We start from the raw sequence: 27,724 nt of genomic DNA, 5'->3' as shown, positions 1-27,724 counted from the left end.
TAACACACATGCATTTCCGTGTCTCCTTGGTCCTGTGAATCCTAAGTCCTCCGAAAGACATATTCCACCCTGAACCGCTCTAACCCTCTAGCTCCCCTGGGTGTCACCCAGTGGTGGAATGTAACTAAGTACATATACTCAAGGTCTTGTACTTACGTACAAATTTGAGGTATTTCTACTTTGTTTGAGTCCTTTCTTTTCATGTCACTTTCTACTTCTACTCTACTACATTTCAGAGGGAAATGACAAAGTACATTTTACTTAACTACATTAATCTGACAGCTTTAGTTACTAGTTACTTTACAAAGTTTTTTTTTCACACAAACACACATGTAGTTTATAAAATACTAATGTTTTATTATAAATTAAACTACCCAACAATATATAGGCCTACCAATCCAGCTTAAATGATTAGCCGATTATACACTTTTAATACTTTAAGTAGATTTTCCTGATGATACTTACATACTTTTACTTAAGTAACATTGTCAATGCAGGACTTTTATTTGTACCAGAGTAGTTTTACAGTGTGTGTATTAGTACTTTTGCTTAAGTAAAGGATCTGAATACATCTTCCACCGCTGGTATCACCTAAGCAGTGAGCCTCTATTTCATTATTTGGTTCTGTATGCTGTATTTTGTTTTAATTTTAATTCCTGGAAAACCCTTTAATCAAACTACTTACGCTTATTAACTTGAAAACAATCTTATCCCAGAAGGATCCCTCACTGAGTGAAACTATATAATCTACAACATTTCATAGTTTTAATTAACACAACACAAGATACAGTGTCCTTCTCTGTCATTAGCAAGGAACAAATTAAACTCATTAAATCTCTGGCTTGATTAAAACGCTCAAGACAGATCTGGGATGTACTGAAAGATGTATGAAGCTGTGCAGCAGTTGCTTTTTTCTCTTGAATTCCAGGCTTTCAATAAATGGGTAGAGCACTAGAGATTGCTGTAGGTGATTTGAATTATATAGTAAGAAGTAAATGCAGCCAGAAGTGCTGTTTATTGATGTGTGTATGAGCATGACAACTTAAATTGCTTTTGATTCGGAAAAATACATTTTTCAATCAAAATGTGAGCAGAAACCTCTCATTAAGACAGACCACAGATTGAAGTCTGAACTTGTGATTGCTTATATAGTTGCAGGTGCCTGGTAGCTAACATTGAATAAAAGCCTGACACTGTGAATTCATAAGATACTTGAGCTTTCCCACCAAACTGTACTTAAATGATTGCAATTTCAACTGATCTGAACCTGGAAATATACTGTATAGAAAATACCCATTGGGGACTCTCTTCTTTTCCATTAGCTCATTTATTACCTACAGAAGTTGTACAAGAGCTTACCGCTACTGACTTGGACATGCATCAAATGTCTTATTCATTATTAGAATAGCCCCAGGGTTTAAGGAAAAAGATATGAGTAAAAGAAGTTCAAGTTCTGGCCTGTCATCAAGAATCTCTAGTCTACTGAGTTCCACTTGCTATAGCTTTTTCGAGAGCATTAACCAGATCTCATGGGCTTCATCAGCAGATAGTCTGCTGAGTAGTCATGGGATGGTTCAATTGTCTTTATTTGATTGACGTATGGAGATTTCTTTTATGTGACAGCAAGTGGTCATATACTGTTATGGAGGGGAAGATCGTAAACCTTTTCTCTGGTCTGACAATGGCCTGTCAGGTCATATGATGACAACTGAGCCTCTAAAGCTCACGAAAAAGTTAACCTTCTGTTAAAATGATTTTGTCAAACTACTATTGCCATGATTTCATGCAACATCAGATTAAAAAAAAGTGTCAATAACAGAAAACGTCTCTGTGGACAAGGCTGATGATGTTCAATATTTGTCTTAATAGAAACAAATCCTGTGAAATCCAAGAGTAAATTGACCCGACTAACAAGTATCGTCTGTGCAACAAGCCTGATGTAGCTGCGCTGTGCCATGGCGCTCCATTGTTGAAGATGATCTCACATTCTTCCTCAGCGGGTTGAAAGCTTGGGAAAAAGCTATTAAGTGGGCCTTGAGTTAAGAATAAAATTTCATGTTTAACATGGGCACTGTAGTTTCTTTTGAGTCACTACAACATGCTGTGTGATAAATCCTTGAGCACTACATGTGCATTAATCCACAGCTGAAAATAGTCCCTTAAAAAAGGCACTAATTACTCCTGTTTGAGTAATGTTTGCTAAAAACTAGTGCCCAGCTGCTTTAGTGAATGACTGAGCCACTTAAAAAAAAGGAATATATTTGTGGACCTATTTTAAAAGACTGACATATTTGGTAGGAATGATTGGGCTTGGAGCTGAGAGCCACTGACAGGGTAGGGGAGTTAGAAATCAATGAGAGACAGACTTTCTTAGTTTTGATATTTTCACAGGATTTGTTGACAATTCAAAGAAATATAGAATAGCACCAGCCTTACCATTTAAAGAGTTGTCGAAATGCAAATCAACTCCAGATGATGATGAAATCAAGAAGGCTGACAAGGATGGGCTCCATTTGGTTGACATTTTATTTCATGGTGGTAGGAACACAAGACAAAGGTCATAAAGTTAGTAATGTTCAGGTCATGCCACTCTTACTCGGTGCACTGCCCTTTGAGGAGGTTTGCGCAGTCAGACAGTAGTTTACAGAGGCCAGACATGGAGGGTAATCCACATGTAGACATAAATAAGGAACAGAAAATAGATTCTAAAACAGTAAATAGAAGATTTTTTGTAAAAAGCCAGAGGGGACATTTGCAGAGGCCTCCTGGGATTTTTTTTTTTTATGTAGGAGCATTATTACTAATATAATTATCATCATTATTATTATTATGTATTACTCATTTACATTATGGGGATGAGGCTAATACACTGGCTAAAATAAGGAACAGTTATATGAATGACGTCTTTGTCACCTTCTCAGAGTCGAGGTGACCGGTTTTTAAGGCAAATAGTTTCCACCAAAACCATAGACTGCAATTGTCTTTATTGTTCTCGAGTCTGTCCAAATACACAGGAATCTCTTCTTTATTAAGTGTCACCACCTGAATGGATCAAATGCAAAGAACCAGTCTAAGGTTAATAGAGTGAGTGCTGGAATTTAGAAGTGTCTTGGGACACCAGAAAAGAGTCTGGTACGGACACTCGGAGCTTGATTATACACAACACAGTTATAGCTTTAGGGCTATCCCTCCCCCATGTACATGAGTATATCATCGTGTGGTCGAACGGACAAGTCTGACATGGTTCCAGTGTATATTACTAAAAACATAAACCTCCACAGATAACACATTTGCTAAATTTACACTTAAAAATTGCAGGGCTGTACAAAAACAGGTTGTTTGATGATTTAAGAAGGAAAACATAATTAAGAACTTAAGAAAAAAAAAGAATATATAGCACAAGACCATTTGATACTCAACCACGAACAGGCATGATTTTGTCTTAGAATATTGCCAAAGTTCTCATATCAAAACAAGTGTCCTTAAGTCAGTCATCGCAGCTTATTGTGGTTCAGCAAAGACGACTCCACATTGCATCAGTTCACTGAATGTTACAGAATTTGCACTAGTAATGCACAAACCCATGCGTTGCTATGTTAATTTGCAAGTACTGTAAGATTATGCATCTTTTCCCATTTTTGTGGCTGTTATGGCTTCAAAAGGTCACAACAACATCACAGTCTCTCGCTCTTAACAGCCGAAAAAAAGAAAATCCTCCAGGAATGCTCCTAGGTCAAATACGAAGAGAAATTAAGTCTCAGGCAGAGTTTTTGAAGCTTTTTTGTTTGTTTGTGTTGACGACTGACTGTTGTTTGACGGGACATTCCCAAGAGTAGTAGCTCTCCCCATGATAACATCTCTCCTCGCCTCCTTTCTGTCTGTCCTTTTCTTCAGTCTTTGCTTTCAGCACCTCCTTAAGGTCAGATATGGTAACAACTTTTCCCCCTATGCACCATTCCAGGTCCTGCAAAACTAACTGCCCCAAAGAAAAATAAAGAAACCAAAAAAAAGATACAGGGAATAAACAAATATAAAACATGGTTCCAAGCTCTGTAGTTTCTGAAATCACATCAAAGGAAATAAGAAAAAAAAGGAACCTTAGTCATTGCAAAAAAACAAACAAACCCCCAAACAGTGACATTTTCCAAATTAGTAAATTTTTTGTTGTTGTTGGAAAAAAACGTAAATAAAACAAACAAACAAAAACCAGATTCAACCCAACACTGCAGAAGTGCATGCATTTATAGTGGTCATTATTAGTTCATCTGCGGATTGTAAAACAGAACGCACAATAGTACATGAGAAGCACAATTCTCCAAAGAGAACCCATCTTACATATTCACAGTCTCAGGTATTATTTATATACTCTATATTTATAACATTTATTCAGGTTTTGACTTATGACTAATGATATGCGAGTCATTGTGGAACGCAGCGCTCTCTCCGTCATGTAGGGTTGCAGTGTTAGTGAGTCATATTTCAAAACTAAAGGCTCTGATGGGATTCAGATTGAGTGGAGAGTTTTTTCTTTTCTTTTTCTTCTTCTTTTTTGGTGCTGTGAGATGAGGGGTTGATGGAGTGGTTTCGACTTTGTACTTTCTCACTGTAGCAGCTTGACTGATATCTAAAAAGTCCCATTAGGAAAATACAGTGGGCTACCGGGGCTGATTACAGAGTTTCTTGACTGGAGACGCCAGCTGGCTGCAGCATCAAAGAGCTGCACACACTGTGTACCAGCTTTCACAGGGGGGAATGTATGTCTATGTACTCATCGATGTATCGGCCATGCTTGGGGGAATGTGGATGATAGATATGGCACCAAGACAAGGCAGTAACCAGAGATCATTAGTGTGGCCCGCCAGTGTTCAAGTAATGAGCGAGGAAAAGGAGCAGGCTTCTTCTTTTTTTTTTTAAGTTGGCATTTGTTTTAAACAACAAAACTGACAAGAATAAAAATATCTCTTTTTCACAGAGATGCCTGCTTTTTGAAAAAAAAGATGAAGGACCATGGCAGTAAAGAAAAAAACAAAGTGTGTTCTGTTTATGGAGGTGCAGATAAAAAAAAAAAAGAAAAGAACAAAATATATAAAACAAAAATTAAAACAACATATTCATTTTCTTTCCATATAAAAGCGATGAAAAGTATACAAAAATAGAAAATAATTACAGCAGGAGACATGGGCGCTATGGAGGGAGCAAGTGGGAGGGTTTCTTTTTTTCCGTTTTTCCTAATATTTTGTCTCTGCTGGGTTATTTGGCGGCGGAACAGTGTAATATTCTGGGGCTGTTTAAGGCGTCTTCCACCAGGTGGAGCTCCACACCGTCCACCACCACGTCCTTGATGCAGCCAACAAAGCCGGTGCTGTAGGCCTTGGGCAACCGACGGGCCACCGACAGCTCCTCTAGACCACCTGAGGGGAGACGGAGGCAGAGGTTAAACAATGACGAATCAGCTACTGTACAAAAACGCTCCAAACTATCGTTCTGCCCGCTAAAGTAGCAACTAATGTGTATTTTTTTTTTTTTTGTGTGGCATTTTTAGAACTTTATTTTTGACAGAACAGCTTGAAAGGGGATTGAGAGTTGTAATGACATTGAGCAAAGTGCCACAGGTCGGAAACCAAACCAGCGGCCACAGCGTTGAGGACTGAACCTCTGGGCGCTTACTCTACCAGATGAGCTACCCAGGCACCTGACTACTGTGTTTTTTTTAAGATTATTTTTTGGGCTTTTCCGCCTTAAATTTGACAGGACAGCTAGGTGAGAAAGTGGAGAGAGGGGGGGAAGACATGCAGGAAATCATCACAGGTCGGATTCAAACCCTAGACCTCTGCATCGATGCATAAACCTCGAAGTATATGTGCACCTGCTCTACCCACTGATCCAACCCGGCTGACTATTGTGTTTTAAAGGTTACTGCATTATTTAGCATAGGTCAAGCACCCACAACGCTAGTTCCTACATATCCCATAACACAGCCAATAGCTTTGTTTCATCAGGCCCTCCCTGACATATTTCATACTCTAGCCCCCCAATATGTAATGCAGGCTTTATGTCAAAATGTTCAATACTGAAGCTCAAGCCAAGATATCCCCTGATGACATCATCAAGGATGAAGACATTCCATAGGCTGAGTACTCCCCATGACTAGTAAACTCACCTCCTGTGTCAAATGCATGAAAGATAAAACATCTGGATAAAAGGTTTGGATTTCAACAAATTAGACCTGGCAAATGTTATCAAAAGGCTGTCCCAGAAATATAGTAGAAAATGTTTTTCTGCTACTGAAGCAGCCACTTGTCTCTGTCAGGCTTTGTATTTCAGTTTTCGCACGATGCCACCAGCTGATGTACATGGCAGGTTGACACTTTATTTGTCAAACCACCATGATCAAAGGGGGACAGGCAGAAAGCTTGCATACCAGCCAGAGTAAGTTAAGATAAAGTGCTCAAAATGTGCTACAAATAAAAGGTGATGACAGAGTATAAAAATATGAATACCTAACGTCCTCATTATTATTGAAATTTCTATCCATCTTCAGTGCTGTGCTCTGCCCAGATATCACATGTCCATCAAGTAGTGTATTCAGAAGTGTGACAGCTCTTTCTTAAAGTTTGAGTACTTATAGGTGCTGCACTTTTCTTTGGCTGTTCATCCATGTTGGTTACCTCTGCTGACTACCCACTTCTCCCTCTATTTATTACAAACAAACCAAGGACCTGAAATAAACCATTTCCAGAGTGTCTGATAGTGAACGTTTCAGTGCTGTGAGCACCACAAACCAAATAGCATTCACCTCCATTGTAGTGGAGCTGCGGCCAAAACTGCATGGCTAGATACCACGAGAGATAAGTGGAAAAACGTCCATTAATTGTCAAAATTACCCCTTAAAGCATGTGTGAACTGGATGTGAATTGACTCACTAAAGTGCTTTATCTATCAGTCATAAAAAGTTGAATTTCTTAATATGAAAATATCATGGATAACCTGAACAAACTGGAGCTTTCCTGCACATGGTCTGGGAGTGTGAACAGGTGCGTGAGTTTTGGAATAAAACAAAATCAATGATATCTGATGTGATAGGATGTCGAATTCCCACTGACCCGATTGTTTTGTTACTTAATGATGACTCTGGATTGCACCTACTTGGGAGACAGAGGAAGATTTGGCTAGCCGGCTCAACCGCAACCAAGAAAATGATAGCTCAGCGACTATAGTCATATAATCTAAGTCATCGACTATAGACCTATGGAAAAACGCAGCAGCACAAGTATCAGTCCTAATGACCTGTTCTGTATGTTTAAAAATATAAAACAAATAAAAAATCGATCATAAAAAAAAAAAAAATATCATGGATTTGTACTTCAAAGCAAATGTTTCAGTCCCTCGTACTTTCCATTTCGCATTAACTTTACTGCACTTTTGCTTCTTTTTCAAATCAGCCAAAGCTTCTTTTTATTTTTATTTTTTTTTTACAACAAAGTCTCATAACATCCTTTTGTGGAGACTTGATGACCTAATTGCTGGGTGTGTGGCTGTCTCCTTTTTAACTTTTGATGGTGTTTTGAGCTACTCTTTTGAGCCAGCACACCCACAGTAGTCATTAGTGTAGTCATTAGTGTCATTTTTAATAAATCGGCATTAAACGTTGTTATTCAGAATTTCATAAGATCTGTTCTTACTGGGAGCGAGGCTGACCCTAGGTATTGATGTTTTACCTGGCTGCCATCCCTGCTCTCTCTCTCTCTCCATCTCCCTCTCTGTTATCCACACAGAATTATCCAGCATCCTCTTTCTCTCTTTGCTTCATGTTAATCCAACTCCATTTTCCCCCACATTTCCCATCTTCCCTTCTCTCCCGGTTTTCTCTTTTTTTAATCTGTCAGGCTGAGAGTTCACATCCCCGTTGAGACCTTTACATTCCCTGTCCCTGCCCCCTTTAATCGTAATGCACCTCAGAGTCGGGATCGACAGGGCTAATTTCATGCAAGTTACAGATGAATTAATGATGAACAGTGAAAAGGGGATTCAAAAAGTAGAAGGGCTCTCGACGGGAGGGCTGTGTGAGGATTATGTATTCTTGCTGCAGGGCTCACTCAGCACCTGTTCCACTGCACTGCCTCCTTGTGTGTTTGTGTGTGTGTGTGTGTGTGTGTGTGTGTATGTGTGTGTGTGTGTGTGTGCGCTTATATCCGTGTACCTCAGTACACAAGCGCACCTCTACATGCAGTGTGTCTCTTAAATGTCACTCAGGCTGCTTCTCCTCTCAAACCTGCCTCTCCGCTGCCTTGCACTGCGCATTTTAAAGAAGAGTCTGAGTATATTTCGCCGCCTTGTCTTCAATGTTATTTCCTCAGGATGTTCAATCCCGCCGTGCCGTGTGTGTTCTTTCAAAAACGATTTCTCTGAGCCAAGTTCAGACCCAATTGAAGAGGTAGATAACGGACCGACTTTGGTCATTTTCAATTCAGGAGCGCAGACAACTTTTGAATTAGTCAGATAGCCTTTCATTTCTCAACTCAATACCTGAATATGCTTGGACATTTTTTGCCTAAACCGCAATCTTTCTCCCCTGTCACAGACTTTTGTTATCCTCTGCAATGCCAATGAGTTCATTGCTCATTTTTGGGAGCCTTCTACCAGTGGCTAGGATGAAAGAGTAGTGCAGAATTACAAGTATTCCTTTGACTTCATGTATGGCATTTTTAGACACATTTTCAAGTTCTGAATGATGTTTTCGTTTCTTTTTTTCACGTGTGGGCACCTACCCAACCACAGCGCTCCGTCTGTGTCCAGCTGTGTTGCTGCCAAAGGCGACGACCCTGTTACCGCTGCCTCATTGCCAACCTGTAGAGAGCCGTCTCTTAGTGCTCTGAAAAGGAGAAAGAAAAAGAGAGAGATGCAGTTGGAAGTTGGTCTGATGCATGCTTGTCATACCGAGCAGCTGTAAATTGCAGTTTCATTTAATCTGAAGCATCACGACTCCATTGCTCCACTGCCAGCACACTAAGCACTCGCATAACGGCATTTGCCAAGCAGCGTTCTAAATGTGCCTGTCTAGCAGCTAACGGATGCCGATAGAGCACCATTCATTTAGGTGGCTCTGCGCTACGCATTAGCACACACTTAAGAATTGTGACGACAGGGCTAATTTGAAACCATTACTTTAATGGGTTTCCAACAGAGAGTGTCATTAAAGGCAAGCCGCAAACACAGATATCTATGTAGAATGTGAGCTGTATGCCACATGCTGCGATTTACGCCATCTTCACCATCCAAATTATGTCATCTTCCAGCATCTCGTGTGGTCTCCCTGTAAGCCTGGGATGAGATTTGGCCAAATCCCTGTTTGAAACGGATGCAGCGGCTTTTCTGAGAATCGATTATTCCTGCCTTGCATGATGAAGCCAATCTAATTATACCCCGTGCTTCCATTCAAAGCCATGTTGAAAGCAAATGTTCAGCAGCGATATATAGCAGAGATCGCATGGAAGGTGTTAAGTGGGTCATTATCAAAGTTCAGGCAGTTAATTTGTTTCTAATGAAGGAATCCATTAATGTGACATGACTGTGTGGGAAAAAGTTGTATATGCTTTGTTTTTGTTTTGTACATCTGGAATGAGTATCCATGTACTAAACTAAAACTTGTGTTATTGTTCCTATTATTTAGTTACATACACATGCTATTGGTGTACATAAGTATGCACAATATGATAATATACACTACTAAAGCACAGTGTCAACTGACATGATATGAGCATGAGCTTCTGGTCCCTGTGTAGAAATCTAGATCTTTATTATTTCCGCTGATTCTGTGTTGCATATTGCATATATTTAGTCTTCAAATAGGATAAATGTATGTAATGAGCACTGTACTGTATGTGTACAGTGTATGTGTTACTATAAATACGGTTACAAATTTGAATTCATTGTATTCATTTATTTCTTGGATACATTCCCTATAATGTGCCAAAATGTGATAGGATGTTGCTGCATGTTCTTCCCTTTTGAACATTCATTAACGTGTCTAAGCAATTCGATGCTCAATGCGTCATCCCCATGCATTACCAGGCATGAAAATAACCTTAATCTGAAACTAATCAGAGTCATCTCAGTGCAGGGGATCACTGTGTAGCGTAGAATTCACGCAAGAGATCACACCGTTTGCAGCAACACAAACATAATATGGATTAAGTCTAATCCTGGTCTAACAGTAAATGCTTTCACCCACTGATCCCTACGTGCCATCTCCCATCTTACCTGCTGGCCTTGATGCGTATCCAGCGGTTGGTGTTGACGCGCACTGAGGAGCGCAGCACCACGGGCTTGGAGCCCAAGTCGTATGTCATCTGGACGTGTCCGTCCACGATGGCCAGGGCAATGTAGTCAGAGCGCTCCACGCCCTTCCCGCTCCACAGCACCAGGCCCTGGGTCGCCTCCGTCCGGATGCTCAGCTCAAATTTGTTCACCAGTAGAGCCTTCTCACTAGGAGAACAGAAAATACAGTAGTTAGCTTCTGGTCCAATTCATCAAAAAGAGGACTAATGGCGTAGCTGACACAGCTCAACTGGTGCTTGCATCTTTTGTAGTTGTGAAGCGAGAAACCTCTGCTGTTACCACCAGGGTACGTTACCCATGATTCAATGACACATGGTTCTGTATGCTAGCACTTGTAGCCAGAAAGCTTTGTAGCTCTAGTCTACAGCCTCACACTAACAGAGTTAGTTTAAGGATGCAGACTGAGTTTAGTAACAGCAGGGGGCTGTTTTGCTATCAGCTTTCCTACATCCTACTGAGCCTGTACTGCATTGCTACTCAGTGCTTCCTGTGTTGCTCTGTGTGTGTGTGTGTGTGTGTGTGTGTGTGTGTGTGTGTGTGTGTGTGTGTGTGTGTGTATGTAAGTGTGTTGTTTAGGCAGCTGTTTGATCTCCAGTCTCTTGACTGCTACAACTGCGGGGGTGATGTGGATGCAGAGACTGGGCGACTTCCACCTTTCTGTGGCACCGTATGTCACTGTCACCGATGTGTGAGATAAATACACACCGCGATGTGCCTTTACTGTATGTATGCGCACACAAACACCCTCACACATCCATCCCTGCATACAAACAGACTTACAAAGTCCCTCTGGTTTTTGTGAGTCCAGCAGAAATATAGTAGACATCCGGAGAACCATATCTTAAATTTGCGTGGGTGTGTATGATTGTGTGTGCGTGTCATCAGTCAGCATCTGTGCAATTGTCTGCACAACTGCCAAATGGATCTACTTCCACCGTCTTCAAAGGGTATTTAAACACAAAGACAAAGACAAGGTGAGGGCACGTACGACAAAGAACCAATGACATGTGAAGTTTAAAAAAACAGCAGCAGCACCGAGCTGGAGACAAAGATTAGACAAGACAGATGACAAGACAAAGGAGTCAGCACAGCAAACAAAGAGGCTCATGGGAGTACAAAGAGGACAGGAAATGGGAGGGGATACAGAGAAACTGAGAATGGCAACTTCTCCTTATACTGTAAGAAGTATTTCCTCATTTTCTCGGAGCGTTTTTCTTTTCATTAATGGGCAAGAATAAAACGAGGATCGGATATAGAAGCAATGGGATGATATTCCATTTAGGAGTTTATTAACTGCTGGCCTAAGGTAAAGTGACTTTGACAGCTCAGGCCAACAATAATGCTGGTTCGCCTCAGCAGAAGCGTGGAAATAATCAAGAAGAAGAAACTAATTTCTGCTTCAAAAACATGCTTAGGTCGGAAACTTTGACCCCCTTGATTAACCAAATCCGCTGAGGTAAACAGGAACACAAAAAAAAGTATGATTCAAGATAATCCAGAGAGAGAGAAAAAAAACACAAACATAGCTCAGTGAAGCCTCTCCTGGCAAACCCTCAAAGAGCTTACAGGGCCCAATAAATCTCCATCGGAGCGGCTTGTCAGTGATAAGGTCAAGGTTATTAAAAGTGCTGAATATATCATGAATAAAACAACGCTGGCGCACAGCCTTTTAAATCTCATATACACCACTGACTTCATAGATTTGCTGGTGTGTTGCCCTTTCTTTTTGTAAATAGAGGGATTTTTATCCACTGTCTTATATGTATTAAAATTCTCAGAAGGCTTTCCAGAGTGCTTTCGTCCATTTCAACTCTAGGTGGCAGTAGTGGTTAGAATAATAAAAACCCATCGGGGAGGACAGCAATTGCAAAGAAGCTGCAGCTATGGCTGGTTTTGTGCCGTTATCAGAGCTCTGAAGTTCAGAATTAATTGAAGCAGAGGCTCTTTGTGATTCGTATTGGTAACTTTATCTCAATAATGGAAACAATGCTGTCTCTGCGGAGGATGGTTTAGCCCTGTGAGAGGTCGGCGAGAGGTTGTCTGGAGAGGAAGGGAGGATGAGGCGAGAGGCGAGTGGACAGTAAAAGTCTAAAAGCTTTTGAGAGACTCACCTCTGGTCAGATGGGTTCTCCAGAGACTCAGGACTTAAGGGTTGCAGGGGAGAAAGTCAACGGCATGCAGTGTAAGCGCAAGAGGCCAGAAGGAAAGAAGGAAGGAAGGAAGGAAGGAAGGAAGGAAGGAAGGAAGGAAGGAAGGAAGGATGTTGTGAGCCCACTGGGAGACTCACAGTGGTCTAGTTTAGATCGGGAGCTGCAAAAAGCATAACTTATCTGCTCTACTACAGAGTTATCGACCGTGCCAACAGTCGATAACAACTGTTGTGTGATCATAGGAAGTGTGTAGCTTAGCCCTGATCACACCGCAACCATAAAAGGAGGTTCTCAAGGGAACTAGTTGGATCAAGATGGATGACTAATGGACAAAAATGGGATAAAGCATTTTTTCATTTTTTTTTTAATAAATATAAGGATCACGATTAACTTAACTTATGGTCGGTGTCCACACAGGCACAAATGTTACTTTAAGTCAGCATCCAATTATTTAACAACTCCTTTATATTTATGCTGCTGCAGGCAGGGCAGCGGCAATTACCTTCTGTCTAGAGATGGAAGCCGTGAGTGAGAAAAATTGGGCAATTGTCAAAAAATGGGGTCAAGTGCCATATCAGTTGAGAGTCCAGGCTAGATATGATTTGTCACTGAAATAATGGGGCTTGAGCAAATCTCTTCAGATATGGGCAGAGAGGTGAAGGACGGGCGATCAAAAGGGTGCTGTAAATAGTAACAGCAACATTAACCCAAGGTGAGCGCTTGACATTTTGGCCTCACCCAGCTCTTAATGACTCCTCGAAAAATGTTTTCATTTCCTTTTACAAAATCAAATCATGCTGAATTGATCGGCCCGCCCTCCGAGTGCTGCGCCAGGGCTCCACTTTGCTTAGATTCACACTCATTGTGGGTCTTAGTAAATGTGACATCCATTAAACTTTTGACAGTCTGGCTCCAAGGACCACTGTCCCCTCCTGCGAAGTGAGATTGATGCCCATGGCTACACACTGCAGAGAGATCTCAATTGGAGGTCTAATCTACAAAGGGAGACAAATCTGTGATTAACATGTCACTGCCTCTCTGTACGGAACGACTGCGTAATTATTCACAATTACAGTTAGAGATCTGGCAAAAACGAAATGACAGAAGCCCTGGCATGGATTGGAACTCTGGGCTGAATCCAGTCGGCTTGATTTGAGCTGAATTCTGCTTCGTCGCTTTGTGGGATTTTTTAAAAAGAGGTTACTTACCAAGCTAATGAGCTGGAAGAAAAACCCTTAATAACTAAGTCATGACTGAGGGCTTTTCCAAGCAGTAACTCTACAGGCACCAGAAACTAGGTTAAGGGGTATTTAGTATGTCCTCCTCTTGCAGTTTTCAAGGGGTCTTGTTCATTTCCCATACAACAGATTCAGCGTAAAGTGCATGGCAATTCATTTTGTTTATGAACAAGTTACAACCATGCATAAAATATTGCACACTTAGTAGAGCAATTCATTTTCTCTGAGGCTTGAGCACAATGCTGATCATGCACACATTCATGCTTCCTTTTGCACTGGAAATCAAAAGAAGGATCTAATGACACTGCGAAAATGAACTTAAAATAATGAAATCTGTCAAATTAAATCATGGATATGGAGCTTGAATGTAAAATCTAATTCATACGGTCAAGATTGATGATGATTTCTGTGTGGAAGTTATGACTGGAAACTGAATGTACTTTAATCTCTTCAATTGGGTTAACTATCAAAAATGTTTTGTTGTTGCTGTTAGTTGGGCTTGATTTGAAGCTGGGGCAAATACCCAGTCATAAAGTCTACTTACTCTGGGATCTCATTGGTCAGTTGGCTTGAGTGAAAAGGAAAGACAGTGAAGGACATTTATATGAGACAACACGTGTCTGGACAACGACAAGTGAGGTCAGACTGATGGACAGGACAAAAGTTACACAACTGGAACGCTGAGATCACGGACAAACAGCAAAGATATACACATAACGACACACACATATCCGACAGAGTTCTCCAGCCAGTTGTTTCTGAGTGGGCGTGAGTTGTGCGTTGCCATGGGAGTGTGATGATCTGCAGGCCAGAGTGTTGGTGTGAAGAGCTGTGAGACTACGATATAGAGTCATATGCCTGATGTCTTTTCAGGTTCATCACATAAACATTTTTGTTTATGCCAACCTGGAGGCACACTCCTTGCCAACCTTGTAGATGGATGGAAGAAGTAAAAATGTCTCATCATCTGCCTAAAGGGACAGGATTTCTTTTTACACCCGCTTCAAAAACCATTTTACACTTACTTCGTCAGCTTTTTCCCTTTGCAGGGTGTTCAAAATTTGGACCTGTCTTTGGAAGCTTTTTTTACGGAAAAAATACATACACAAATTAAAAATAGAATAAAAAGTTTAATAATGCATGTGTGCTAAGCTGGAGACCACAGAGCTGACTGAGCATGCTCAGGGCAACACTGTGATTGTTAACCGTCTCGCTAATTAGTGAAATCCTGTCAAAAGCGGAGCAATACTGCCGTGGACGGTGGGGGGGGGTAAGTTATTAGCCAAGTGCCTAGTTCACCCTGAAGCCTAAGCACTGATGATATCATCAACACTGTCATCATCACAGCTTACCAAGGGAGGAGATGGATAGACAGAGGGGTTATTTGGCTAATAGCTATTACAATGGAGATGTTGGATGAAGCTGAATAGATGAAGATGCCCCCCTTGTCCTCTTCCTTACCTCTTTGTAACAGCGTTGTGGTACTCGATGAACGTCCGCCCGTCAAAGGCAATGGCCTCGGTCTCTCCGGCAGACTTCTCGTAGATGGCTGTGAAGGAAGGGGGCGGGGGTGGGGAAGAGAGATTTGTTCAGAGGATGAGATCACACCAATCAATAAGACAGAGGGTTCAGTTATCAGAGCTGAAGGCAATGGAGTGTGAGCAAATGGGACAGGGGGGGAGTGTTGGCGCGTTTGTAGCTTTAATTAACGTAAAAGGGACAGCCAGCCACACGCACAAGGTTAATGGCGAAGGCAGTGACTGAGTATGTAAGACAGATCGGGCCAGAGTGAGTATATGTCTGGCAGGGTGACATGAAGATGATGAAAGGGATGTGTAACTCTTGAAAAGAGCTTTTCATGAATATTCAATTGACACGTTTCATAATTTTCATAACTGCCGCTTTAGTTTGAAATCAATACATAATTACCCTAACATAAAAGAGACATCACATGTCTTATATCGATATTATTACTATTGGCGAGAGGGAACACAATGGAAACAAAGGTCTTTTTAGCAGAATAAAAATGAGACGAGACGCTCACCTTCCACTGAAGCAAGCCAAGAACAAGCTGTGTTACATAAAGTATCGCTTTCAGTCCCACTCATACTACGATTTACGAAAAGCAGCCAAAATGCTGCCACATATCCTTTTAAAGTAAAACCAAAATCATGTTGGATGAGGAAATCGAACAATTTGTACAGTGACAATGATTACAATTTCACACTGCCATGATAAGGTGATCTTAAGCCAGCATTGCTAGTCACTGGTTTACACGTAGACCAATCATACTGACTGTTACAAAGATATTTGTGGTAACAAATGTATTTAAGCATCAAGATCGTCTGGGGCTCTTTAACTTAAAGTAGGACAAGGACAAATGTAATACGGCAGTAAGGATAGACGTTAACAGCGATTGGCAAGAGATACTCACTGTTCTGACAGCGTCCCCCTGAGAAACCGCTGAGGCAAGCGCACTCGTAGTTGTCCAGCATAGGGTTGCAGCGGCCGCTGTTGTGGCAGGGCTCCTGGGAACACGGGTGGCCCTGGAACATGGCTATGTTGCTGGAGCGCAGGGCGTTCTCCTCTCTGAGGATGGTGGTACCCATCAGAATGATCTGGGAGCAGGAAACACAGGGTTAAAGGGGCACTCCGATGTCTTTTCACAAACTTTAGGTTACACACAGAAGGTCAGCTTACCAGTCATGTTGAGTACAACTCAGTCTGTGAAAACAGTTGTGTAATGTTTTCTATGGCTCTGGAGGAGTTTTTTCACGTCTGAGAAAATAACCCTGATGATGTACATAATGTACTTACATAATAGAAGGCCTGCATTACAAACTTTATGCATGGGGTTTGACAGATGTGGGAATTTACCAGGCAGTGAGGCTCTCACAAAAATGCTATTGGTTGCACGGGACATGTAGTATACAAACCTTTTAAAGTGTGACCCATACTAGGGACTAAAAGCTGGGATATCTCAGCCTCTGCATCTCTGATTTTGACCCTTCTTGTTTTTGATTTAATTTAAGTGCAATACTAAATCACTAGAGTAACACCTGAAATACCCTGAAAACTTTGTTCTTTTAAATAAATATCCATTAATAAATAATTAAGCTAAAGTTTGGATAAAAGCCTCCTTGGGTTTTATCAGAACTGTGTGTGTGTGGTTTGATCAGATTTGATTCAAATATTTCTTAATTATGATGCAAAGAAATCTGTGACATCACTTTTTGTCAAAAAAACCTGTCATGTCAAATACTCAAAGCGATTCAAACTTTGCGTATAGGTGTGCTCTCTGCTAGTTTATTTACAGTAAAAAGCTGATTAAGAAAATATATTGTAAGGGGCTTTAATACATTAAATATATACTACATACGCCATCAGGGCAAACATTACGGTTGTAGGTCAGACATAAAGTCCCTAGAAGCTCAATTTGAATGTTTAGTTTTAGGTGGGGGTGTGGCCTTGACCAACTGCCATGCTTCGCTCGTTTGCAAGCCATGATGTCTCTCTCTTTTTCATGGGCGGGCAAAATTCTCTGGGCGGGCAAAGCAGAGAAAGGGGAGGTAACCTTGCCTCTTATGACATCATAAGGGGCAGATTCCAGATTGGCCCATCTGAGCTTTCATTTTCTCAAAGGCAGAGCAGGATACCCAGGGCACGGTTTACACCTATCGCCATTTCTAGCCACTGGGGGACCATAGGAAGGCTGGGGAACCCATATTAATGTTAAAAAACCTCACAAAGTGACATTTTCATGCCATTTGACATTTAAAATACAGGCTAGATTTTTCTAACCTCTCCAACCTGCCTGCAAGCTTAGATAGCTAAATCAGTATAATCACACACAGATCAGTGTTTATGTAATGTTCTTGATATTAATTGTTTTTGACCTTTCTTTGGAGGGCTAGCTTCATGATTCTTCTCTTGCTTTTAAATCTCTTACCTCTGTTCCATTGCTTTTGTTGTCACATATATCTGATTTAATGTTTCTCTCCTTAGCAAAACACTTGAAGATGATCATTAGTTACCACTACCACTCTTGGTTGCCATGTGTAGGAAAGCATCAAGTTACGGAACATTGTGTTTCCTGCTGAATGAACATTACACATTATCACAACAAATCCTAAGAACAAACAACACACTTTGTACAGTGATGCTGTAGCTTCTGTTTAACATGTTCTTTCTCTAAACATGAACTGTTACCACACAGGAATGTGTCTCAGAAATGTGGTGTTGACACAACACACGTTAAACAGCACATCAAACTGAAAATACACACCGTCTTCCTCATAATTAACTATTCCCTGCAGGCCGAGAAAGAAAAACGGCACATTTTGCTTTTGATTTGCTCGAAACTGTCGAGGGAAAGTTTGCAGAGGAGAACTAATGACAAGTTTGCACAAAAAAGTAACATCCTGCCTTTGTTCTACTGGGTTATTTCTGGTACTCAGAGATGAGGTTTTTTGCTGGAAAGTGGAGAGAAAAAAAAAACTGGAAGGCTGTCAGGGAAAGATCTGAGAATAGTGAAAGGGATGGACTTCAAAATGAGTATTCTATTATTAGTGCATGTTAATCCAAATGAGCAGAGCCACTGCCCGTCACAGTGTGAGTTTATAAGGGATACTAATATGGGGGTCTGTAGTATGACAGGTGGACAGCTAATAACTACTACTTAGGACACAAGGGCCCTAAGTCATTAAAATAATATATACACACACACACACACACACACATTAGCAGAATCCACAAGCAGAGTTAATGACACTATACTCTTACAAGAAATAGAGGCTTGTAAACATTTACCTTCTGGATTGTTCCCTTGAAGCCGTCCGTGAGTGCAGCAACTCTTGCTAGTCGGCTGTAATCGGGAGCTCCGCCAACAAAAAGAGACTCTTTCAGGTTAAGATCTACGTGCAGGTTCTGATGAGACGGGACACAAAGAGGTATAGTAAGCTAGAGCTGTGCAAACTTGAAAAAAAAAATAAAAAAGCTCCACATAACTTAAAAAATGCCCAATCTAATCTTTTCTGTACGTATCTCCAATTCCTCTGAGGGGTTTTCTATTCAGGACGAAATGGTTTATGGCTTCACTTTAGTGAGTGGAGTTATGTGTTTGTGTCCAGGGAGCATGAAATAAGTTGTATCCTTTTAGTTGAGATATAAAGAGTGAGATCAATAAACCACATTTGCAGACACCTCACAGTTATATAGATTGTCCCATTAAAATAAAAAAGGGGGTTATCCATATTGTAGCCGGCAGACGCTTTAACTGCACTTCCTCACTTTCTTTCCATGACAATACACCTGATACATTACAACATAATTGATTTCTATGTTTCTCAGAGAGAGTGGTCAATTATCCATGTGAGACATAAAGAGAGACTACAAAGGGAAATCAGGAGAGTGCTGGACTTGAGATATGGACGGTTCTTAACAGACATCTCTAATGAATGGCTGATCATAAGCACCGACCTTTCAAACAGTTGAGTGTGGAGACACACTAATTGCATTTCATTTGCGTGGCAGACGGCTATGAAATTCGATTCTTTCCACCAAACCTTTGGGACAATTGCTTTGCTTTAGCAAGGTGTCGCTTCTCTCTTTTGCATGGAAGAGCCGACCCACTTCGGAAAAGAAGGAATTAATGATCTTTATTTTATGTAGAGCAGTAATTGCCAGAGGGGTAAAGTGAGTCAATTGCTGGAGAAATAATGGAAGGGGCCAAATAAACAGGCTTTATAAAGGCAAACTGGCACTGACTCGGCTTTCATTTAGAATGGGATTTGGAGAGCAGGAGGCAGCAGTGCTTGGCTGAAGCCCGGGGCTGTGTCACTGCACCTTGAGCCGCTTCCAACAAAGACAGGGCAGGGACCATGTCCAAAGCTGCAGGACCCAGATGTGGCCGGTGCCACAGTTAAAAGTGAGCTAAAAGTGGCCAACTCAGGCTCTTCATGTAGACCCTACCACTCTGCAAAACGCACTCACTCTGCAGGTAAAGGTTACAGATGCATATTGAACCTGTGCCCCTGGACTTTTTGATCTTGTTTGAGATGTTACACCTTTATAATGTGGCACTCTAGAATTTGAGCACGCACTACTGACGTGAAGTTACGTTGCCATGACTCTAAAGTGAGATTTCATGCAATGAAATGTTCTGTTTGGTCTCACACAGGTAAAAGTCTGCACCTGGTGAGAGAGGACAGCTGTTTCTATGGAGTGATTCTTGCACGGTGATGTTCAGTGAATTGGTGTTTGTGTTGTTACGGGCGAGTGAGTGAGTGAGTGAGTGAAAGAGTGAGCAACTTTATGCTATTATAGAGGACTGTTCCTGTTTACAGAAGAAGTGAGAGCAGATGACAAAAGAACAGCTTGGCTTGGCTTGGCACCTTACCGTCTCCTACGGTATATTTCCTCCCCACCGCTCGCCTCCCCTGTCTTTGCTCTCGCTTTTTTGACAGCCACGCGGCACTGGCGTGATATCCCCGCCTACGCCAGACTAATGAAGACATTTCTTTGTTGCTAAAAACAATGGCCATCGCGAAGATGACTGTCTTCTTTCCTTCTTCCCTCCCACCTTCTCACCCCATTCCACCCCCACAGCAGATGGACCGAGGTGAAAGCCAAACCACGTTCTTTAAGAGCATCTCTACTTCAGTGCTGTTTGTGTGTGTGTATGGGATTATGAAATGGCAAAGTTTCTCTACAGAACTGGCTTCTTTAAAGCTGCCCGCAGCTCTGCAGAAGTACCTTTTTTTCTGTGCTGTTGTTGCATGAAGAAATGGGGGTGAGAGGACATAGTGAAGGACTCAAAATGAAACATAGGCTAAGGTGTGAATGGGACTTGTCTCATTACCTTGCGTGATTTCTTATTTCCAGACAGCACATCATAGAGAAGGAAAGAAAATAGGGAGGAAGAGAGTTATTAGGGGAAGACTAGTAGGTGTCTGTGCACAGAGAGGCATGCAGAGCCAGCAAGTGCAAAAGCCCACAAACACACGCTCACATATACTCTCATGCACACACAGATACACACTGGGTACATCTGTAAGAACCTACACATAGCTGTAGTGTAGCACAGACAAGTGAGATTAAATAGAATATGAGAAATGTGAAGAATCCTTCACATCATATAACGCACTTACAACCAAATAGCTGTGCAAGTTAGAGTTGTTCCGATACCGATACCAGTATCGGAAAAGCCTCTGATGCTGCATAAAACGCTAGTACCGGTATCGGCAAGTACGTGAGTCTATGCACCGATAACACATAATTTAGCCTAGAAAAAAAATCTACTTTAAAGTAGTTTATCTTTTTTTCCGATATGACTGACTGTCAAACTAGATAATAATAATAATAAACAAGATTCTATGGCATTCATTCTCTGTTTGTCTCTGGTGTATTTGTTCATGTGTCACAAAAGGGTTTGACCGCAGCCAGGCCATACAACAATTATAGCAATCATATCACATCCATACAGGTTTAGAAGTATACAGCTGTTAGAACATAAGAATAAATATTTTTTTCTTAACGCACTAGTATCGGATCAGTATCGGCAGATACTCAAGTTCAGGTGGACTTGATTGGAATCAGGAAGAAAGAAATACTATCGGAACATCTCTAGTGCAAGCGTGAGTTTCCACTTAGAGTGAACACAAATAAGACAGTGAGTCTAAGAAAGCCATGCATGAAGCAGATGGTGCCATTAAGAAAAGATGAAAAGTAAAAAAACTTCATGGATGAGAGACTGAGTGCTGCCACTTCACCCAACCTCATTTACAGACTGCTGCCATTGAACGAGAGGGGAAGTAGATTTTCATTTCTCCGACCTGTACCTATGTGCCTTTAAAAGTGTGTACTTCATCAGGCTGGCAGCCAAGCATCTTTGATATGATGAACACTCCCAGCATGCAATATGTATCCATACATGCGCCTGTGTGTGACCACCTTTGATATGATATTGGATTCTCTAAGCAAAGCGTACTTTAACTCTCTCCCAGTTCTTAAAGCAGTAGGAGAGAAATAGCTGAGAGCCACACTGGATGGGGTCTCTGCATTGAGCTTCATAACTAGTCTCAGCTCATCACTCGCGTGCCCCCAACCACCCCCCCTTTCCCCACCCATATTCGCTTTTCCCTTGCTCTCCTCTTTTAATACGATTTTCTGCCTCTGTTGCTGGAGTAAAACACAATTACCATACGGACGATGGGAGGTAGTGGGGGGGGAGGGTAGGACAGAGCAGTAAGAGAGAAAAAAAGACAGAGAAGAGCGTTGCGTCTTAGAGGAAGATGATGTTGACAGAGTGCATGTTCATAATATAAAAATGTAATATAATTGGATGACTTACAGGCTTATCAAACTATTAAATCGCCTTCATTTGGAGGCATGTACCTGCTTTATTGGTTCAGACGCGGGGCTGAAGAGTTTCATTACGATCTTCATGCTGCTGCTGCTACTGTATCTCCTTTATCTGCCCCCACCTCCCCAGACACCATCTCAAAGGCTGAATTTATAAAATTGACTGTATACCCGCAGTAAAAGCTGCTTTTGCTTTCTGTATGCAACACCAAGTTTTAGCTCTAGTACGTCAGCAAGCTGAAAGGCAGAGAGATTCTTTTTTTTTTCTTATATATTTGTTTTGAATTACAGGACTTTCAAAATTAAGACAGCTTGTCAAACTGGCCCTCTACATATGGAGCTCTCCCTCTTACCTTGATGGATGTCGGGGAATAGCGGCATATTTTCAGCAAATCAAGCCGGCAGAACCGCATGGTGTGAAACGGTGGAGAAAGTTTGCTGATTCAACTGTGCCTAAAGCGGCAAGTTGAACCGCCTCAGCAAGGGCAAAAAAAGGAGCAAGAAAGCCAGAGGTTGTGGCGATGCCGTGATAAGAGCACGCAGATGATCAGGCGAATACATTATATACGGCACAAGCAAGGCTAACCAACAGTAGATTCCGCCCATCAGCCCAAGATAACAATTAGCAGGAGCTTGTTGCTCTTTCTTACTGGTGCCTCTCCTCGGACAGGGTCCTTCTTGTTCACCATGATCTCTCCTTTGCGGTTGGAGCGCTCCAAGTTAATGGTGTTCCACACGTTCAGCTGGATTGCTTCATTACTCCTGAATCACACACACACACACACACACACACACACACACACACACACACACACACACACACACACACACACACACACACACAGGTGAGTCATCTATAAGAAGACACAGGCTCATAAAACACATTGCTGTGTTCAGTTTGTCCTTTAACCTGTAGTATGTTCACATGCACCCAAATATGTTTTTCATGTCTTATCCTTATAGAGTACTAACATTAGAAACTATCTATATTTTCTTTATAAAATCTATTTGATATTTCAGTTGTATGTTTAGTTTCCTTAATTGTGTAAGTTAAACCCTCTGAGGACTCTTAGATAATGCTAACCTGATGGTAGCGGGTCCCTTCCCCAGGTCGTAGCGGAACTCCAGGATGCCATTATTGAGGGACAGAGAGATGAAGTCTCCTTTTCCGTCCGACTTTTGGCCGTTGTAGAAGATCAAACCGTTGGAGTCATTGGCCATAAGAATCACTGTCATGCTGACCTTTTGACTGCATGAACAACCCAAGCAAAGCCGGTAAACACAGGCAAGAGTCAGAGATACACAATTATACATACCCGAGGCTTAAACAAAGATGCTTGTTGCACTGGCTCTCTGTCTATATGGAAATTAGGTCGTGATACTGTATATTCTACATTCTTAGGGCTAGACAACAATGTGTTATATGTTTGACCCTCATTGTCATTTCAGTTCAGGCTTAAAGAAGGCAGCTCTGCCTTAGGCACAGAACAAGCTTAACCTATGAAAACTACACAATATATTGTGTTTAATAATACAAGCAATTTGTGACTGTGTGTGTTTCATGCTGAGACATGGGACTTACCGCAGATCATGCCCGTAGAGATGGAGCCCCTTCAGCTCCAGGTAAGAGTCTCCGTTAAATAGCGGCATGTAAGCCCCTCTCCTCTCAACCACTGGAAAAACAAAGAGACTATATTCATCCTCAGGTCCCGTTTTTTTGTTGCTGACAGAATTGAAATTCAGGGATAGTAAGTACATCTTTCAGGGGCCTGTCAGCATTATGAAAAGAGATGGATTTGTGTTTTCATAGCCTTTGGGATTAAGACTTACTCTAGACAGAAATTCAACAAAAAAATTCAAAAACCCTTATGTCAGACTGATTACACAGCCCGCCACGGTATAACAAAGAACCTTTGGAGACATGTAGAGTTTAACACCACAGCCGGGACCCATGAAATAATGCAGCCATTGTAATTTGGCAGGCCTTTTTACAAATTAATGTCTATGAGATGGGTTTGCGTCTGGCTGTCCCGTTTCTGGCTGTCTGGACTGATTAGGACAGGCACCGTGTCATCCTTCTAACAAGTGGCTTGACATTAAAAATCATTCAAGTGTCACCCAGGGGTATGTGTTTATGGTGTTGTTTGCAAAAACTACCATCAGTCAGAGGCACGTGCAACACTAGACGCTCACGTACACATAAACACACACAAACTAACACACACCTATGTAGCCGGCATGAAAGCTTTTATTTGTAATTGGCTGGGATTAGCTGAGAGGAGTCAGGATGGGAAGGCAGACGGAGATGAGAAAGCTAATTAGCTATTGTGCAGAAGACTGCTAATGATGATGGCACGCACCATGGAGGAGTGGGGAAAATAGTCCTGCATACGCAACAAGCATTCACGCACTAAACTGAACTCTATTAGAGTAACAGACCTGCTCAGAATATAGTTTCTTAAAAAGGAGTGTGGAGGGTTTTTTCTCGTTTTCACCCTACTTTCAAAATGAAAGCACCGCAATCAAAAAGTCACCAGAGGTCCATGCATTGGAATGATTCGAGTAACTAGAAAAATCCACATGACGTATGGGGAGTCGAGCCTGACGACCAAGAAAAGTTGGTCAAGTTGAACTTGAACTACAGTTATCCATTGCTAAAATACAGCAGAAAAACAAAGCAATACTCAGGGAGCAAGTGCTCAGGTTGACGATATGCTCCGGGCTAATTTTGTTTATATTTGAGTAATGCTGCCTTTTTAGTACTTGCAATAAAACCCATCCAAACAAAATTGCACAGGCAATAATAAAGCAGCTAAAATTCACATTTTGCCGGTTAAAAACTTTTCTGCTGCAATTAGAGCTCCTGGTCCTATCACCAATCAATTAGCTTGCAGTGTGAAACAGAGTCTCACTTTGCACACACACACACACACACACACACACACACACACACACACACTAACTGGTCCCTGGCTTAATGTAGCTAAGGAGCTGAATGTAAAACATTTTTGAGATTTAAACTCCCCCCTGCACTTAGTTTTTCAAGGACCTGAGTCCAAGTGATCCTGCTTTCATTACTGAATTGTAATGATTTACACAATCACAGAGTAAAAAGCACTAAGGAAAGTAGGCCATTCAATACTATCGGAACACCCTTGAGAAAAGTCCTTGATGGTGAATATTATAGCAGCGAGCTGCACTGACGGACCCTGGCAGAACTGAAATGAAAAACCATAGCTCAACTGAATGTACGTACACACTGGGTTACACACACTTAATATAACGACTAATTCACCTTCAGGCTTCTGAAGAGTGGGCTGGAAGATACCTGTCTTTTCAACTGTTCTCAGTGTAGCCCTCAGAGGGTTCGTCCGCCTGACTGCAGCCTTATCTGTGAGCTCCTGTCTGGGACTGACACTTTGGCTGACTGACGCTCCCATTAATCACCGCGGGCAGGGAGGACTGATGCGATTAGTCATCTCATTGATTCCAGTGAAAAAATAGCCTTTTGAAATGGGAGACGCTCTCGCTCACACAGCATTGATTTTGCTTCACCTCAATTTATTTTAATCACCTGCTAACTGGGACTCAGGGCTTGGAAGGATGCTATTCCCATCTGTTTTTTTTTAACTCCCAGGGGTACAAGGGTGCATGTATCTCTTTTGTTAGAAATGTGCAGAGTAAATTTTCTTATATTCACAGTTACAGACGTCAACGTCTCCAAACATTCAGGACAACTTCTAAAAAGCCATGGAGGGGAAAACAACATGGAATGCGACACCAAAAATGCTAATGATGAACTTCAAAAGCAGCTGAGCCGTGCTCTGGTCTTTTCCCCAACAGCGGCCCGGTTCTGCCACATGGAGGTAAGTAGCAACAAACACGTTTGAACACAACACCTGTGGGCAGATAGGCAGAGAGGGAGGGAGGGAGTGGAAGAAGGCTGCAGCTTCGATGCCGCTTACACACTAACAAGCGTAGCCAAGTCGATGCGGTGAACGGCCCGACGGGGCCAATCATCTACCTCTGTTCTGCAACCCTCCAAGCCTCCCAGCCTGATGGCTCAAACCCCCCTTCTTTCTGCGTTTGATCTCCCTTTCCGATTCAGGTTGGAAGGAAATGTCAGAGAGCGGAAAGAAATAAAGAGCAAAAAAAGAGAGAAGGATGCTACTCAGCTGACTCCGGACCAGAACACTGGTTCTCTATGATAAGCACTGGGGCATGAAGTTATAAAGTTACACCAGGATATACAGTGTTTAGTCCGATTACCTTTCTCGCAGTGCCTCCCTTCACGTCCCATGGGGCACTCGCATTTGTATCCTCCCTCGGGCAGCACCTGGCACTGGGAGGATGGATGGCACCTGTTGGGCTCGCATGGGTCATGGACATCAGCACAAGTTGGACCTAGACACACAAACACACACATATCCCCTATGAGAAAACCCCCAACGTTTTGAACCACTTTCTCTTTTATTCCATCTGAGAGGAGGGGGAGACTAAAAAAAAAGGGGAGAGAAGCGAGGTACGAGGATTTCCTCTGTAATAGAGGTCATTTTCTAATAGGATTTGGAAATATTACACGTCCAGATTAAACAGCGAAGAGCCTCCCCGCCATGCGGCCATGTTTCTGGGCCAACGCCGACTGTGGGAAAGGCTCTGGAGCGCCTGGTGGATGATGGTTTTGCCCTCTGCCACAGCCCATCTGAATTCACCCGTCATTACTTTAGCAGTCAGAGCCTGTGGTGAGGAGAGCACTTTAATGAACCCCATCCCCGCTGAGCTAACAGGGCTCCCCCATTTTTTCCTCACTCTGTCTTTTGGAAGCTAGCTTTTATCCTTCACTCACTTCTTACCTACCACAGCTCTTTTTTCAGATCTCTTCCTTCTCGACCATCTTTTTACTCTAATACTCTCTCCCCCCCCTCACTCATCCGGCTGTCCTGACATGACCTCCCTCTAACTACAATCCTCGCCACCTATTTATTCTTTTATAAAAAAATTAACTTGAATGTGAGTCCGCAGGCAACAGTCCAATTCTCATCATCACCATTCATTTTACGCCATGTTGCCAACACAACTTTGATCACAGCAATGCTTCTCCAGAGTGGAGGGTTATCTTAACTTCTTCTCAGGCTTCTCAACAACAACAAAACATAAAAGCACCTCTTATATAAAAGGCAATAATAATAATGTAATGTGATACTTTATTGATCCACATTTTAAATTCAAGGAAAATGGCTCCTAAAACTTGACTAAGCGGTTGTTTTCCTAATCCCAAAGCTGCCCCCATGTGAGTATAAAATCCTTTACTGTTCAAGCATAAAAGTTAACTCTGACAATTAATTTGTTTGTGGTGTGAAACTTTCTGCAGTAGGCTGCCGTACAACCAGCAAGGGGCACGCTTGGCTAGGCGCTGATGGTGTCTGCTCTCAGCTATATTCTCTCTGAGTTGCTTGTTAGTTGGCATCTGCTGGAAGGATAAAAAAAGCAAAAATGGATGTGGAAGTAGAGATAGGCCAAAGGCCAATCACTAAGCATTTGGTGGAAGTTTTCATGTTTTTTCTGTCAACATTTAATCTCTCATTTTTGTGTCGGACACACAGATTTGATGGTGTTGGTGTTTACTAAATGACTTCC

At 41.9% G+C, this 27,724-nt stretch overlaps 1 protein-coding gene across 9 annotated transcripts in view; it reads right to left on the bottom strand.

Annotated features, from left to right (window-relative positions):
• Positions 1-2,508: 2,508 nt before the first annotated feature.
• agrn (agrin) overlaps positions 2,509-27,724 on the bottom strand; it is a 274,348-nt gene continuing 249,132 nt past the window's right edge. For 6 of the 9 annotated variants that reach the window (XM_036008107.1, XM_031286349.2, XM_036008111.1 and 3 more), the window contains 11 exons: positions 26,357-26,491; positions 23,670-23,760; positions 23,172-23,336; positions 22,738-22,849; positions 20,586-20,597; positions 18,536-18,652; positions 16,161-16,344; positions 15,188-15,275; positions 10,261-10,485; positions 8,769-8,872; positions 2,509-5,411 (listed from right to left, as the gene is read on the bottom strand). In XM_036008107.1, the coding sequence (XP_035864000.1) occupies positions 5,251-5,411; positions 8,769-8,872; positions 10,261-10,485; positions 15,188-15,275; positions 16,161-16,344; positions 18,536-18,652; positions 20,586-20,597; positions 22,738-22,849; positions 23,172-23,336; positions 23,670-23,760; positions 26,357-26,491 (1,394 nt within the window). In that variant the 3' untranslated portion in view covers positions 2,509-5,250. The remainder of the gene's footprint in view (positions 5,412-8,768; positions 8,873-10,260; positions 10,486-15,187; positions 15,276-16,160; positions 16,345-18,535; positions 18,653-20,585; positions 20,598-22,737; positions 22,850-23,171; positions 23,337-23,669; positions 23,761-26,356; positions 26,492-27,724) is intronic. The other 3 variants (XM_036008108.1, XM_031286352.2, XM_031286355.2) reach the window with 1 other exon arrangement.

Source organism: Sander lucioperca, chromosome 12, assembly GCF_008315115.2.
Source record: "Sander lucioperca isolate FBNREF2018 chromosome 12, SLUC_FBN_1.2, whole genome shotgun sequence".
Classification (NCBI taxonomy): domain Eukaryota; kingdom Metazoa; phylum Chordata; class Actinopteri; order Perciformes; family Percidae; genus Sander; species Sander lucioperca.
The sequence above is the reverse complement of the archived record's forward strand: the minus strand, read 5'-3'. Positions and strand labels throughout refer to the sequence as shown.